The following is a 14976-nucleotide window of genomic DNA, read 5'->3' as shown; positions in this document are numbered from 1 at the left end:
ACCACCCCTACCTCTGCCCTTCCCCCTTTAGCTCCGGGGGCAGTTTTCGAAACGAGACCTTTTCGGCATTCATCCTTAACGTATCAAGAACAAACATGCTGAATTTCATTGTTCTCCGATGTGTGGATGTGCTCCCTTACGAAGGGGGTTGAAAATTCGCGAGCTGTTCCACTCCTCCAAGGGATGCCTATGGGGTGCACGGTATGGGTGATGGCATTTTCTGGATCAGGGGAGTCCAGAGAATGCATTGAGTTCAAAAGCGAGACCGTCATCCAAGAATTGTGGATTTTAGAGGAGGTGGGTTTGTCCGAGAGGGATTTCAAGGGGTCGCCCCAAAGGTTTTCTTGAATTTTTCAACCCCTTCCGTCATCCCTGGCCTGTTTCAAAGAGGCGTTTTTCTACACCCTCCCCTTTAGGGGGTGAATTAACCCCTTCGCGTCAACCCTCGTCAATGCAATTTTACACGCGCCTAGGGGACACTTCAAAAGTACTCCTCACGCAGTTTCATTTCAATCGGTTGAAAACTCCCATAGTTACGACCGCGACGGTTTGAAAACGTGTTCCGCTAATTGTTTGAAGCAGTGTAGTTGGATTGCATAATCCATTTCAAAGTAGGATATGTTGTTTGTTTTGATTATTATATCCGAGTAGATCTTCATATCTTCAAAAATCTTTAACAGTCTTATTTTCTCAAAGTTGTTCTCAAATTCAAATCTGTCCGCTATATGGTTTAATTCCTCTAATAAGTCGATTACTGTAGAGTTTTCAGATGATAATCTTTTACGAATGTGTTTTGAGTACAGGAAGTTGAATCTGTGTTCCAAAAGGGGGATTTTGGTTTCTGTTAATACTACGTTGTTCGGGGTTGATTGCTGGTACCCTATGGCAATTCTGAGGCATTTCACTTGCATTTTTTCTAATTTTTTGAAAGCAGACGGGCTACATGGCCAGATCAGGAACCCTCCGTACTCTATACGTGATCTAATGAGCGATTTGTAGAGTGTGATCATCGTAACGGGGTCGGCTCCCCACCATATTCCTCTAATGCAATACATTATCTTCAATGGTACTGAGCATTTGCAAATGGTTTGTGTAATATGTTCATTGCAGTTTAGTCTTCTGTCTAATGTAACTCCTAGAAATTGTACATGGTTTGAGCTATTAACTACTCTATCTTCAATTTTTATATTGTAGTTCGTAAAGTTTTTCCTCTGTTTTGAGAATATTATCAGTTTCCACTTCTCTGGAGACAGCGATAAATTCCTATTTTTCAAGTCTCTTGATATAATTTCTACTTGGTTTTCTAACCCCCTTAAGCATTCCTGAACGGGTTCTGCATTACTATAGATTACGATGTCATCTGGGAATTTCAATATTCTTGTTTGAGGGGTAAGAAGAGTGTCTAATTTGTTTATGTAGATCGAGAATATTGTTGGACATAGAACACTGCCTTAAGGAAGGCCTTTGAAAGCTGATCTGATACCTACATATGTCATAGGGATAGTTAACGAAATGAATTTTTCTTTCGGATGTCAAGTTGTACATGATAATTTTCTTCGGGATACCCAATTCAATAAGGTCGTTAATTAATTTTATGGGTTTGACATTATCATATGCCCCTTTTATATCCAGGAAAACTGCGCCTAAATTACTCTTTTTGTAAAACTGTTTGCTAATTTCTGTAGTTAGAATTGACAGACTATCTATACATGACTTGTTTTTCCTGAAGTCCAACTGTGAGTTGGAGATTAAATTTTTATGTTCTAGCCACCAATTTAGTCTGTCGTTGACCATTCTTTCCATTAACTTAAGTAAGCATGATACGGGACTGATTGGTCTAACTTTGTTTGAGTTTCCTTTTGGAATGAATAAACACAAATGTTCTTGCCACGGCTCTGGAAAGTTGCCGAAATGGAGGATGTCGTTGTAAATATTTAACAGGACTTGTTTAGAACACTCCGGTAAATTGTGCAGTATCTCGTAATTTATTTTGTCAATTCCTGGGCTGGATAATTTATTGGCTCTATTCAGTCCTAGTTATAGTTCCTCCATACTAAAAGTCATCTCTAAAAAATGTTCTTGTGTGCTGTCTTTAATTTGTGAAAGAGTTTCTTTTCTAAGGGTTGCACACATCTCCTCTATTTATGCTTTCATATTATCTATTAATTCTTCATTCCCACTATAGGATTGAGGTTTGGTAAAATAGTTCTTAAATCTTTTAATTTTGTTGAATACGAATGATAAGTTACTATTTTTGTTCAGCGATTCACAGAAATTCCTAAATGCGTTTCTTTTTTCATTCCTTAATATCGCTTTCGTTCTGCCTTCTGTTTTTTTATATTCAAAATATTTTTCTAGGTTGAATGTGTGCTGCAGTGACAACCAACTACTTTATTTAACTCTGATGGCTCTCTCGCAGGTGTCATTCCACCAGACACAGGCAGCCTGCCTTTTGTTGGAGTTCTTTGGAATTCTTTTTCTCTTGTTTTTACGTATTGGTAATGAGTCTGCAACTGCTTTATGGATAGTTTCTACGAAATTATTGTATTTATCACTATTCTGTGCATTAAGGAATTCAAGAGAGTAGAACCAGGAGTCGTGATTCTCCATATAGATGCGAAATTTAGTCCAATCAATCAATCTGGTATTGTATTTATAGTGGTTCTTAGTTAGCCTATTCGGAGTCACTTGGATTTCTGTTGTTATTGGAAGATGATTGCTCCTCCAACTATCTGATTCCGTTTTCCATATGTTAGAAAAATACAAACGACTTTTCCCTTCATCGGTTCTGGGGTAAGTGCCGTGCTGTTCCTCACAGTCCTCTTACCAAAAGCCAAATGCCTTTCCCACTCCGTGGCCAGATCCTCTAGGTCAACGTCTTTGTACTTTTAGGCAATGCAACGTCGGGTTGCTTGCCAATCGACACATCTGTTAGATATAAACAAACAGACCTTCGTCACTCGATACTTAGTGCCGAGGCATCATCTCTCGCCAGCCGACCGCCCATGGTGGTCGCCCCGCGTTCATCAGAAATCCGCACGGTCGTTCTGACCCTACCATAAAACTGTCGCAGTCCAAAAGGCGACTAACTATTTACCGTAAAAGGTTCCTAAAGACGTTGACGCTAACACATACACTATCGAGTGCAAGGTTAGGCGAAATAAAAGTCAAATCAATGAAGGATTTGTTGACTATTGAGCCACTAATGTGGCTACAACTGCCATTATTAAGTAAAGTGAAGGAGCATGGGTCTGTGTTGTCAAAAATAGTTCTGCCATTTTAACATGTTTCTCTGCTCCCCCATGGTGCATGATGAGCATTGAAGTCTCCCCCAATAAGGTACATACCTTTGCTCTTGCTTATAATTCCATCCAAAAATATTGTCCATTCGCTAGCTGTTAAGTTATTCCCCCTATTTGGGGATCTGTAGCATGCTGTAATCAGAAGGTCTCCTTTGGATGATGAGACCGAAATGGATCCAATCTCCAATGAATTAAGTCTAAGGCCTAAATTAACTACTTTATAATTACTATTATTTTTAACCAGGAAGGCTATAGCACCCTCCTTACCATTGGTTCTGTCAAACCTAGTGGTCTGAAATCCCTTTACATGGAATGCTGTTTGGTCTGGTTTTAACCATATTTCCGTTAGAAGCATGATATCCCAATTACCTGCGTATCTTTCTAACTCATATATCCTACCTCTGATACTTCTACAATTCCATTGACAAATTCTTAGGTTTATCTTATCGTTGTTTGCCATTTAACTTTAAATTACTTAAATATAACTTTTAGGCGAATACTTTGACTAAAATTCAACTGGTACCCTGGTTTTGCTTAAGTAAGAGAAAAGAAAGTTATTCCTTTTACTTTTTCTGGAGCAAACTACAAGCCTGAAGGCTGGCCAGTTGATGTTGAAGCGGTTTCTTCTGGTATACGTATTCTATTTTCTCGTTTAAAGTTATTGACTGGTGTGTTTGTATCCTTTTTACTTGTTATTTCCTCTCTGTTGCTTACAGTGCTTATTACCTGATCCAATTGTTTCTCTTTCTCTATTGGGTTATTTGTGATCCCTTGTTTGCCCATTTCGGTTACAGGTGCTGAACCCTTATCTGACTCTAGGCTACAGGATGGCATTGATAAATTACTGTTCTTCAATACCATACCGAAGCGTTCTTTTTTAATTTCGTATTCTCCGTTATGAATTATCCATTCATTGTTTCTCTCTTTTACTACTTCAAGTTTTTTACTTTGTTCTTTACTACTCTTATTTTCAATTTTATCTTGATTTGTGTCATTTCTTTTAATCATGGCTGGCCTACCATACGTTTTGACCGAGGTTCTATTCCAGACTTTATTTTCTTTATTTTCTGGTTTAGTTATTCCTCCTACCCTTCTTAACTTCAGAGAATCTTCTGCGCAAATCTCCCTCAGAGGAGGGAATTGTTCTTTCGTTACTCGGATAGGTTCTGGTCTATTCCCAGATAGCACCGGACGTCCATTTTATGTCCAGTTTACGTCCGAACGTCCGATGTCCGTTGTCGGACGTCCGCCCGGAACGTCTTACGAACGTCCATGGGACCTAAATTCTGTACGTACCAGGGACGTTCGCCCGGAACATCCTACGAACGTCCATGGGACTTAAATTTTGTACGACCCAGGGATGTCCGCTTTGAACTTTCTAGATTTAGGGAAAAATACTTTTTTTTAAACAAAATAAATATTATTTATAATATAATATTTATTCAATATGTAGAACAGAATATTTTTTTCCAAATATAAAATACACTATTTACAATTGTAAATTAATATTAATTAATTAATTAATTAATTATTATATATATATATAAATATTAATATATATATTAATAAATATATATATATATATATATATGTACATATACTACTTATATATATTAATTAATTAATTAATATTAATTGTATTTAATTATTTATTTTATTATTATTATTAATTTTATTATTAAATTAATATTATAATCCCAGATAGCACCGGACGTCCCATGGACGTACAGAGAACGAACAGAAAACGGTCTGGGAATGTCCAGCACCGGACGTTCCATGGACGTACATAAGACGTTCCTATTCCTGTGCTATCTGGGTATACAGTCATTATTTAATATTCGCAACAGAATATTTTTTTCCGTAGATAAAACACATATTTATCTAATATTTGCCCCTTTTTAAATTGCTCTCCTATCACTTGACGAGCTTCAAACATACTTACATTATTGTAAGCTACATAATTTTGTAATTCCTTGTTAAATTTGTATTCATTGCAGTTATAGTCAAACGTCTTGTGATTCCCTTTACAGTGGAGGCATACCAGGTGTTCTACCATTTTGCATTCATTGTCCGCTGAATGCTCTTTTTCTCCACACTTGTTACATCTGGGTGTCTTATTGGACCTACCTTTGGAGTGTCCGTAATAACAGCAGTTGTTACATGTTCTTACTGGTTCAATGAACGGTTTCACTTTTAGATTATAAAGGCCATACGCTTGGATGAATTCTGGGATCATGTCCCCTTCAAATGTGACAACAACTGAGTCACTTGGCATCCAAACGTACGTTTGGGTGCTTGACTCGAACACTTTTTTATTTAGCCGCTTTGCGAATAATATTTTGCAAGGGGCTTTGACATATTGTACGATATCGCTGACATCGTACTCAGCGCAAAAATCCCTTACTATACCTTTTCTTTCCACTTTATATTTGGGTACATAAGTCTCTATGCTAGAGTCCTTGTTGGACTTATTATTCAACACAAATATATTGGCATCCTCCTTATTCTTGAAAACTATCTGAGCTTTGTAAAATCCTGATGGCTTAAGCTTCACAACACCACAGTTTGCTTTAGCTACGGCTCTGGCAATTACTAGTAGGTTTTGGTTTCTTTTCACCTTTGATTTTTTTTTTTTTAAGAACAGCATCTACTACCGCTGTGGCCCTATGGCTCTCAGGGTACAAGACCTCTTCTCTCTTATTCTCTTCCGGTAATTCCTCTTTCTCTGTTTGAAATATTTTTTTTGTTATTTCCCTGTAGTCACCTACTTCGCTGTCTCTATTTTTCTTTTTAATTTATCCCTCTCAGCTCCACCCATACCCGATGGGTGGACGCTTTCTTTGTCCTTTTCCTTCATTCTCCTTAGTTTTTGGTTGCCTTATGTTGCCATAAGGCTCCCAGAAACTTTGGAAGCCATGTGGCTTTCCTATTTTAGGTTGTGATATACCGTTTCGTGATTTCTTCCAGTTTTTGGATGATTCCTCTTAGGTCTAATTCTTCTTAACCTTTCTTCTAATCTTACTTAAACTCTAAAAAATCTACTAACAATATTCTATAAAACTCAAATCTCCATCAGATCGACCAAAAATCAGTAAAAATGTACACACGGGCGGAACTCCCGCGCCATCTCCCCAGCCACAGTCCTACCAACTTAGTGTATCAAAAAATGAAAATAACCCTACACATATTCCAGAGTTTCGTATACGTGTTTATTAACGCAACTATAATGTTTCTTATAATAATAACAACAATGATTGTTTTATTTGCATAAATTACATAATCTTTGTAATTACCTAGTTGGTTGGAGTGAAAACGATTCTGTGTGGGATAGTAAACAATGTAAGCAAGTGATTAACGTTATTTAATGAAGAGTTAATTATAAATAAAGATGTGAATAACGCTTTATTTTTATTCATCTATTTATTCATATTTACAAATCTGTGTGATATGAATTTATTCATATTCATATTTAAGAATATGAATACCCCCATCTCTAGTTGACTTATTAATTTCAATGCTAGAAATAGGTATGGAAGATTCTCAGAAAATATTTAGGATAACTCTAAATAGGATTAACTCTCAACCGGTATATTAGAGGCGAAATTATTTGTGCAACAGCAATTTTTTTCTTGATTCAACTAACTCTTTCTTTGAAAAAAAAAAATCCCACAGAGCCCACGGTACAAGTGACTGGAATATCGACTGAATAAATTAAATTCGTGGCTTTGAACTCCGTTTTTCTCTTATCTCAGTGTCATCTAATTAATATGAAGGTATTGCATGAATGAATTTGTTGATACGATAGATTTTGGGATCTCCTATGTCGCCACAAATACGTAATGTCTACTAATCAATATGTATCTGTAAGCGTGTACATATATGTAGAAGTATGTTTGCCTTACCTTGTGCTCCAAGAGAATCAACGTGAGGACCTTCAAACATATGTCAACGCCAAGAAGTTCCAGGGGTAGATGCAGAGGGAAATCAACGAGAGAAAATCTAGTGTGATCTGGGAGTGCAAAACAGAGTGGTGGCTGCATACTTTGTGACACGATTTCGACCTCTACGCGTGTCTTTGTGGGAACCGGGACAGGACTGCTCAGCAAACGCAATATCCACGTCTCGATTTCCCTCACGTCGTGGACCACTATCGACGGCGTTCCCTCGAATACTTGGCCTGTCAGAACACTCCACACCGTGTCTCTATTTCATAAATTCAAAAAAGTTTCTTTAGTACCCTGGAATATTCACTATTTAATTATATAAATAGTTACGAGTACAAGATTGAACAAATTTTATGAAGTTCCTTATTTTATTCAATCAATATAGTTCTAATATACCGGAATATTCACTATTTGATTGAATAAATAGTTATGAGTCCAGGACTGATGAAATCTTATTTTGAAGAACGAAAATACGCTGGAATATTCATCGTTTAATTATAATAACAATAATAATAATAATAATAGATATGATTTCAGAATTGAGTACATTTTATTCTGAATAAAAAAAGAAAGAATATTGTGCCTGAAGAATTCATACAGAGAGTAACCCTTTAGAATTTTAATTATTCTTCCATAGAAAAGCTTCAATGAAAACGAGCAGACACGCCTTTCACGATTTTGTAGCAGTAAATTAGCTTGAATCGAACAAATTGTATTCTGAATAAAGAGCAAAAATTCTCGTCCCGGATCATAGGACAGTGCTTGAAGAATTCATACAGAGAGTACACCTTTAAAATATCGCTTATCCTTCCAAAAGAAGTACTTGGATGAAAAAGACCAAGCCACGGTATAAGTACAACCAGTACCGTCACTTGGCAAAATTAGCGTCCGGAAATGTGCATACCAAGAACATGGCGACGATGCTATTTCCTATTTATTGTACACTAAATGGTACTAATAGCAACCGACACCACGCGCAGCGTTACACGTCATTCACAGAAATGAATTTTCCATGTAAGACGAATACTTTAAATTATAAGTCGTAAATTTTTCCAGGAAATGTTTGAATTATTAATCAAGAAATTACAATGTAACTTGAAATATTGTGCATATTTCAATTGTAGATAATCTAAGTGTAACCACGTTGATTATAAATAAAATAAAAAAATGGTACGTATTAGAAGTACAAAATTATTACAACATCCATGTAATATTATTACTTTCATTTTTCACTTAATTTCATATGATTACTCGCATTACTGTTATGTTATACTTATAAATTTGTAATATTTTAAAATTTGAATTTGTGTTACTTAGGAATCTGAATATTATTTTTACAATCTATAAAATATATTTTTCTTTTATAGAAAAATATGAATAAAATGTTTTTTTTACTAAAACACTATATTTTTTAAATTCCGGCACTTATGTTCAGTGTTTTATACATACCGTTTACAATTGCCTTTCTTTTTCTTTCAGTTTAAATATGCGCGCGGTGCATACCAGGAACATGGCGGACCTCGGACAGCAACATCAAAGGTGCCGACACGGAGTGACGCTACTGGTTGTACCTATACTGTGACCATGAAGACTGTATAAGGAGATCCAACTCCCTAAGAAAGTTACTAGAAAACTGTTATCAAAATCCCGAGCTTGAAGTTATGAATATTTCTACCACTCACGGCTCAAATGAGCACAGACTACGATATACATTTGTATACAATTTATCTACAGATAATCTTTAGATTGCCCTGCACTTGACCGCCAGTCCATTTGTTATTGCAAAATACATATGAATTTTTTGAGGCTCTATCATCTATATATTAATAGATAATATATAGAGATATGACATATATATATATCGTAGTCTGTGCACACTTGCGCCGCGAGTGGACGAAATATTCATAACTTCAAGTTCGGGATTTTGCTAAAAATTTTCTATTAACTTTCTTAGGGAGTTGGATCTCCTTGTACAATCTTCATGACTGTGATCAAGCATACCAATCTCCTAATGATCTAGCTCGAATAACCACTCAAATACCTGTTGGTCTGCCTGGAAGCCCCCACTTTCTGCGGCGAGGAACTTTCGTTGCACGCGTCGATGATCTTCTTCAAAACGAAAAGGCATTCACGGAACATCGAAAAGAACGGGTGATGGGAGATGATGCATAACGACGTCAAGGAGTGATTTCGCGTCCTCTGAAAAACAACAGTCGATGATTCATACCTCCTGTTAATGTTGTTTTTATTTGCGTGAATCGTGAGGAGATTGGATGGATGCTCAAATGAATAAATGTGTTTTTTTTTTTTTTTATGCTTTTATTCCTCTTTAGCTTATAGCTTCGGCGAGACGACGATCGAATCCCGGCGGTACCCGAGCGATGTTCGGCTCTACTCGTAAACGAGCAGGCCGACAACTGTTGCATGTTAAAAATGCGATGTTACAAACTCGGTTTTAACACCTCCTAACAATTCCTCATTTTATTACCTAAGTATATCTTCTATAAAGATATCTATCTATCTCTCCCTTAACCCTTTGAGTGCCAGAGGAAATTTTCATAGATATGCGCGAAATGCCAAATAATTTTAAGCATAGATGCATGATTGTAAACAGAAATGTATGTATGTAAATGAAAAGTTGGTTTCCCGTTTAGTTAGGGTCCGTGTGTGGCGTATGGTTGGTAGCCGTGTGAGGCGTAGGGTTGGTAGCCGTGGGAGGTACGTCACGAGCGAGAGAGCAGATTCAGGGGATAAAAGTCGTTTGTGTATATTTTGTAAATTTTGATTTTCCTATATTCTTTTATTGATAATTTTATATTTAGTTCATTCCTGACGTAATTAATGACTTCAAGAACTAATTTCATAGGTAATATCATTTCATTGTATATTTCATGTTAGTATCATAACCTAATGTAAATAAATTTCATAGGAACATTGGTTTGAAGTTTTACTACACGAAGAACCAACTCACATGTATATCTCAGTCAACTTTATTTCAAGGTTCGCGAAATTTTTACACGATACTAAAAACATGTTAGACTTCCTTCATTACTAAAAAAAAAAAAATAAAAATAAAACGTTATAGGTTTACCAAAAAATAAATTTGTATAAAGAATATACTTTCACAAAAACTTTTATTTTATTTGTAAATAAACATAATTTACTCTCTGTTAAAATAAATCTTTTCAATTATTTTTTGTGTTTGTAAAGTAAAATTGATTTTTTAATGAATGCTCCTCGGCACACAAAGGGTTAATATAAAGAATAGCTTGATTTAGGTTATTTTTATCAACTTTACCTGCCGTCTCCGCGAAGCACGGGGAGATGGAGAATGGCTGCCACCACTCTCGCTATCTCCACTAGGTGCAGTGATACCTAGTCTCGGCGCAGTTGGTATGTGTGGAGTGTCCGAGTCCCTTCTGCTGCTTGGACATTCTTTCTCAGAGTCACTAGGGCCTACTGCACTGCTCCTATAGTCGCTATAAGGAACAGCTAGAGATACAGTCTCATAATTACTGCACAAGGGAAGTCTAACACGCTGCAGCATTCCAAACTGGGTTCTACGTTTAAGCCTTTGCAGACAAGTGGCGAGAGTTGAGTTTCTAAAAGAGGTTACTGAGCTGTTTAGATTCTTATACAGGGTGTTCAAAAAAAAGCATTCAATATTTATATGGTGTATAGGGCACACTGTACTGAGTAAAACAGCTTTAGTAAAGATAGGTCCAAAGGTCAACCGTTTCTGAGATATAAACATTTTTGTTTGCTAGTCATGATTGACTTACTTGCTTCCATCCGATGCGATGTTTATGTCAGTGTTTATAAATCGCGTTCTGAATGTTCCCATTCAAGTCCCAACAATTTCGTCAATTTCATTTTTTCAATTTCTTGTACAGAAATGAGCGCTGGACACGTGGAAAATCTTCTATAAATATCGAAAACCCAATAGTAAGTCAATCATGATACTAGCAAACAAAAATGTTTATATCTCAGAAACGGTTGACCTTTGGACCTATGTTTACTCAAGCTTTTTTACTCAGTACAGTGTCCCCTATACACCATATAAGTATTGAATGCTTTTTTTTGAACACCCTGTATAGGATGTGTGAAATAATACGTCGTAACAGAGATAAGATAATAAAAGGTTTTCCAAAGAGTGTAGCTCTAGCAATGGTTCCGAATTCAATTGAGACTTGGCGAGTGTGGCAAAAGCATCAAAAGAATTTGTTTTGTGATTTTGTGTTCGACCCGTAACAAACCAGGTGGAAGACATGAGACGACGTATTATTGTGATACATGCCCAGATAAACCACGAATGCATCTTGGTTAATACTTTAGAACGTATCGTGAATAGTTCATAACGCTTTATAACGTAATATGTACATAGTTTTAAAGATGTAAATATAGATAAACAATCGAAGTATAACGTTTTTAAAAGATAATTTATATGTAAGATCATTTTATTGTATCACGTAAGTCACTCAACGCATTCGCGAAAATCGCCTTGTCCTGCTACCTCATCCGGCTTAAAAAGTCGTCGTCTGCAAAGGGTTAATTAGTAGACTAGGGGAGGTTTTTGCTTCACTCGCTGAATTTCGAGGTACGAAGTAATAAAATGATGTGTTATATGTCACCTAGAAAAGGCAGAGTCCGTGCTCTTTTCCATGCTCTTCCTCCAGCTCTCCCTCCTGAACGTTGTATTGTATTTGTCTCTTCTGACGTTCACTCCACCCCCGACCGCGGCTCCTACCCTCTCTATTGGCCGATAGAAGTTCACGCAGATCCCGTAGCGAGTCTTCCCTGCGATAAAACAAATAGAATGTTTCAACAATGCACTTGGAACGCACCGTAAGTGGATTCAAAATTTTCTTTTCCATTCAATTTAATCCAACGCCCAAAAACTCTTGAGCGGAAATGAAAGAAGGAAAGGGTTGCGAAATATTGTTTCGTGGAGTGACTCATTAAGAAAATGTTCATGACTGAGGCTACCAATAGAAAAGTCCTAGGACAATATTTTTTCATCTAATATTGAGGTAGATAACATGCTATACTCTCATCATAACATGAATTATGAAACAAGGTTTTGAAATTGTTGACAAATCTTTGTATTGAAAGATTAATATTGTACAATGAATAATGAACCATAGACATATATGACATGAACTTGAATAAGGAACAATTATTATATATGTATGTATATTGTGTGAAGTTGGATACAAAAATGAAAGAAAAAACGAAATAAAAATTAACTGAGCGCTCTCTATTCACGTATACATATTGTTACCGAATCAATAAATCGTCACAAAATATTTGCATATCTTCATTTTATGTTTTTGAGTTGCGAAAGAAATCACAATCATAAATGGGGTCGCGAATGAAAAATGTTTGAGAAGCTCTGATGTAAACAAAAATTTGTATACCAGAGTCCTTGTCCGTGAGAGTGAAGGTGAAGGAGGTGGCCTCTCGCAAGGCTGTGCGTTTAGGGCCCACGCTGGTGCAACCCTCCGGTTGGCAGAAGTAAACCATGTCCAGAGGCAGTGGAAAATCTTTGTGATCCTCCACTGGATATCTCCGCAACAACTCTGGAACCTGCAACGTTGCGATGTCAGTTAAACTCCCAGATGCAATTAATTTCAAAAGTTCATCCGTGTTGGAGATTGGCAAACTTTTATTTCAATAAAACAAATGGAATGGACAACGAATGGAAATAACGTTCGAGGGTTAACCCTTTGCGCTCGTGTGGCGCCTCTAGGGCGACATAACAGGGTGTCCCAAAAATGTTGTAACACCTTGAAAGGGGTGGTTCGGGAGATGATTTGAAACAACTTTTTCCTTAGCGAAAATGTTGTCCGAGGCTTCGTTGAGAAGATATTAACGGAAAACATTGACCAATCAGAGCGCGAGGATGCTGGTGGATACCGACGGCTACGCGTTCCGATTGGTCGAGGTTTTCTGTTAACATCTCCTCAACGAAGCCTCGGACAACATTTTTGCTAAGGAAAAAGTTGTTTCAAATCACCTCCCGAACCACCCCTTTTAAAGTGTTACAACATTTTTGGGACACCCTGTATATACCCCTGAAGGGGCGCCACGATAATCTTGCTCGGGGCGCCAATATTGCTAAAACCGCCCCTGTATGTAATTAAAAAGTAATTTTTTAACGTACAATATCAATTTTACTTACTTCAGAATACAGCTGATTATTAATTGAAATAATAATACATTGAGTCACGAATGTTCATAGATGTTTCTTTTCGAAGTAGAGTTTTTGGTTTTATAGAAATTTATTATAAAAATGAATTGGATATGATTCTATAGAAAAATGTATCAAGCGCAAAGGGTTAAACGTTTACTATGGAGTCGCGTTAGGCGTCTATTTATTTCTGTTTACGTACCTGCACAGGCTGCCGAGAGACTGCAGGCAATCTGGCCCCCACAATGGCGAGATAATCCACCAAGCGGGGGCACAGATACTTCTTCTGCGTGTCCATAGCTGCGATTTACAGCTCTGTCACCGTTTTGTACCGTATGTACGGGTCACCTGAGCCGACGGCCTTCTATCTGGATCGCTTCCCGATCGAATCATGGCTGTATCATTCTCCGATTAGTCTTCCACATCTGGACAACCAGAAATAAATTTAAGTCGGAAATAGACTGTCGCGAATAGAACGGATTAAATTATTACGGGAATATTTATCGAGTTCGCCAGTTGGTCTCCTATGTTTTTTGATTTCTGAGACAGTTGTAGATTCAGAGGGAGTAGTATGAAACATTACGATTTACAATCACACAACCTAGTACCTTAATTCACGATAAAACATGGGCTGGTGTATTAAATCCAAATTAATGAAAATTTCAGATATTGGAACGATGATTGCTGAAGCACGAGACTTTAATATCGCGAGCTTCTTCTAAAAGTACGATTGACCACCTCCAGAAAAAGAAGGTAGAATTTAATTGAAAAGAAAGAAACAAATCACTACCTTAAGGGTGCGCAGGAGCCAGAGCCAAACTCCGAGTTGACTTCAGCGATAGTTGCGGAAAAAATAGAAAACTACGGGACAAGGATAGAGAGGGCGATACAACAATTGCAGGAGTGACGAGGACAGGGCGATTAGGCTAGCATGACTTATTTCCAAGATATTGAAGCAAAGAAGCAATATTTTCTAATAATTCTGGTTTTAGTATATTTGTTACACTTTGGCGGATGCGACTCCAAGGCCTGATTTTGCAATTTCGGCCTTAAAACTTTATAAACAATAAAATGAAGATAGCAAACGTACTTTTATTGTTTATAAAGTTATAAGGCCAAAATTGCAAAATCAGGCCTTGGAGTCGCATCCGTCAAAATGTAACGAATATATTAAAACCAGAAGTATTAGAAAATATTGCTTCTTTGCTTCAATATCCTGGAAAAAAATCATGCAGCCTAATCGCCCTGTTCTTGTCCCGGAGTTTCCTACTTTTACCGCAACTGTCGCTGAAGTCAACTCGGAGTTTGGCTGTGACTCCTGCGCACCCTTAATTCACAATAAAAATCGCATAATTTTGTTGGAAATGTTTCTCATCTCCATGTTGGCAAACATGCACATATATACATACTGGAATGTTTCTTTTTCCTCGTTGCAGCGCGCGTGCGCCATCTCGTGATATACAGAGTGTCCCAAAAATGTTGGAGGTCCTTGAAAAGAGTCTCGTGCTTCAGCAATCATCATTTCGATGTCTGAAATGTT

The 14976-nt window shown here is 37.1% G+C and overlaps 1 protein-coding gene across 1 annotated transcript in view; it reads right to left on the bottom strand.

Moving 5' to 3' along the window:
- LOC128875193 (MAP kinase-activating death domain protein-like) overlaps positions 1 to 14976 on the bottom strand; it is a 102563-nt gene that overhangs the window by 82485 nt on the left and 5102 nt on the right. The window contains exons 2-10 of the mRNA XM_054120581.1: positions 13639 to 13861; positions 12664 to 12832; positions 11878 to 12043; positions 10545 to 10725; positions 9288 to 9445; positions 7124 to 7505; positions 5195 to 5919; positions 3889 to 4473; positions 3348 to 3712 (exon numbers count right to left, since the gene is read on the bottom strand). Coding sequence (XP_053976556.1) covers positions 3348 to 3712; positions 3889 to 4473; positions 5195 to 5919; positions 7124 to 7505; positions 9288 to 9445; positions 10545 to 10725; positions 11878 to 12043; positions 12664 to 12832; positions 13639 to 13734 — 2827 coding nt within the window. The 5' untranslated portion in view covers positions 13735 to 13861. The remainder of the gene's footprint in view (positions 1 to 3347; positions 3713 to 3888; positions 4474 to 5194; positions 5920 to 7123; positions 7506 to 9287; positions 9446 to 10544; positions 10726 to 11877; positions 12044 to 12663; positions 12833 to 13638; positions 13862 to 14976) is intronic.

This window comes from Hylaeus volcanicus, chromosome 4 (genome assembly GCF_026283585.1).
Source record: "Hylaeus volcanicus isolate JK05 chromosome 4, UHH_iyHylVolc1.0_haploid, whole genome shotgun sequence".
Classification (NCBI taxonomy): Eukaryota; Metazoa; Arthropoda; class Insecta; order Hymenoptera; family Colletidae; genus Hylaeus; species Hylaeus volcanicus.
Note: the sequence above shows the minus strand (reverse complement) of the source record. Positions and strands in the feature narration are given on the sequence as shown.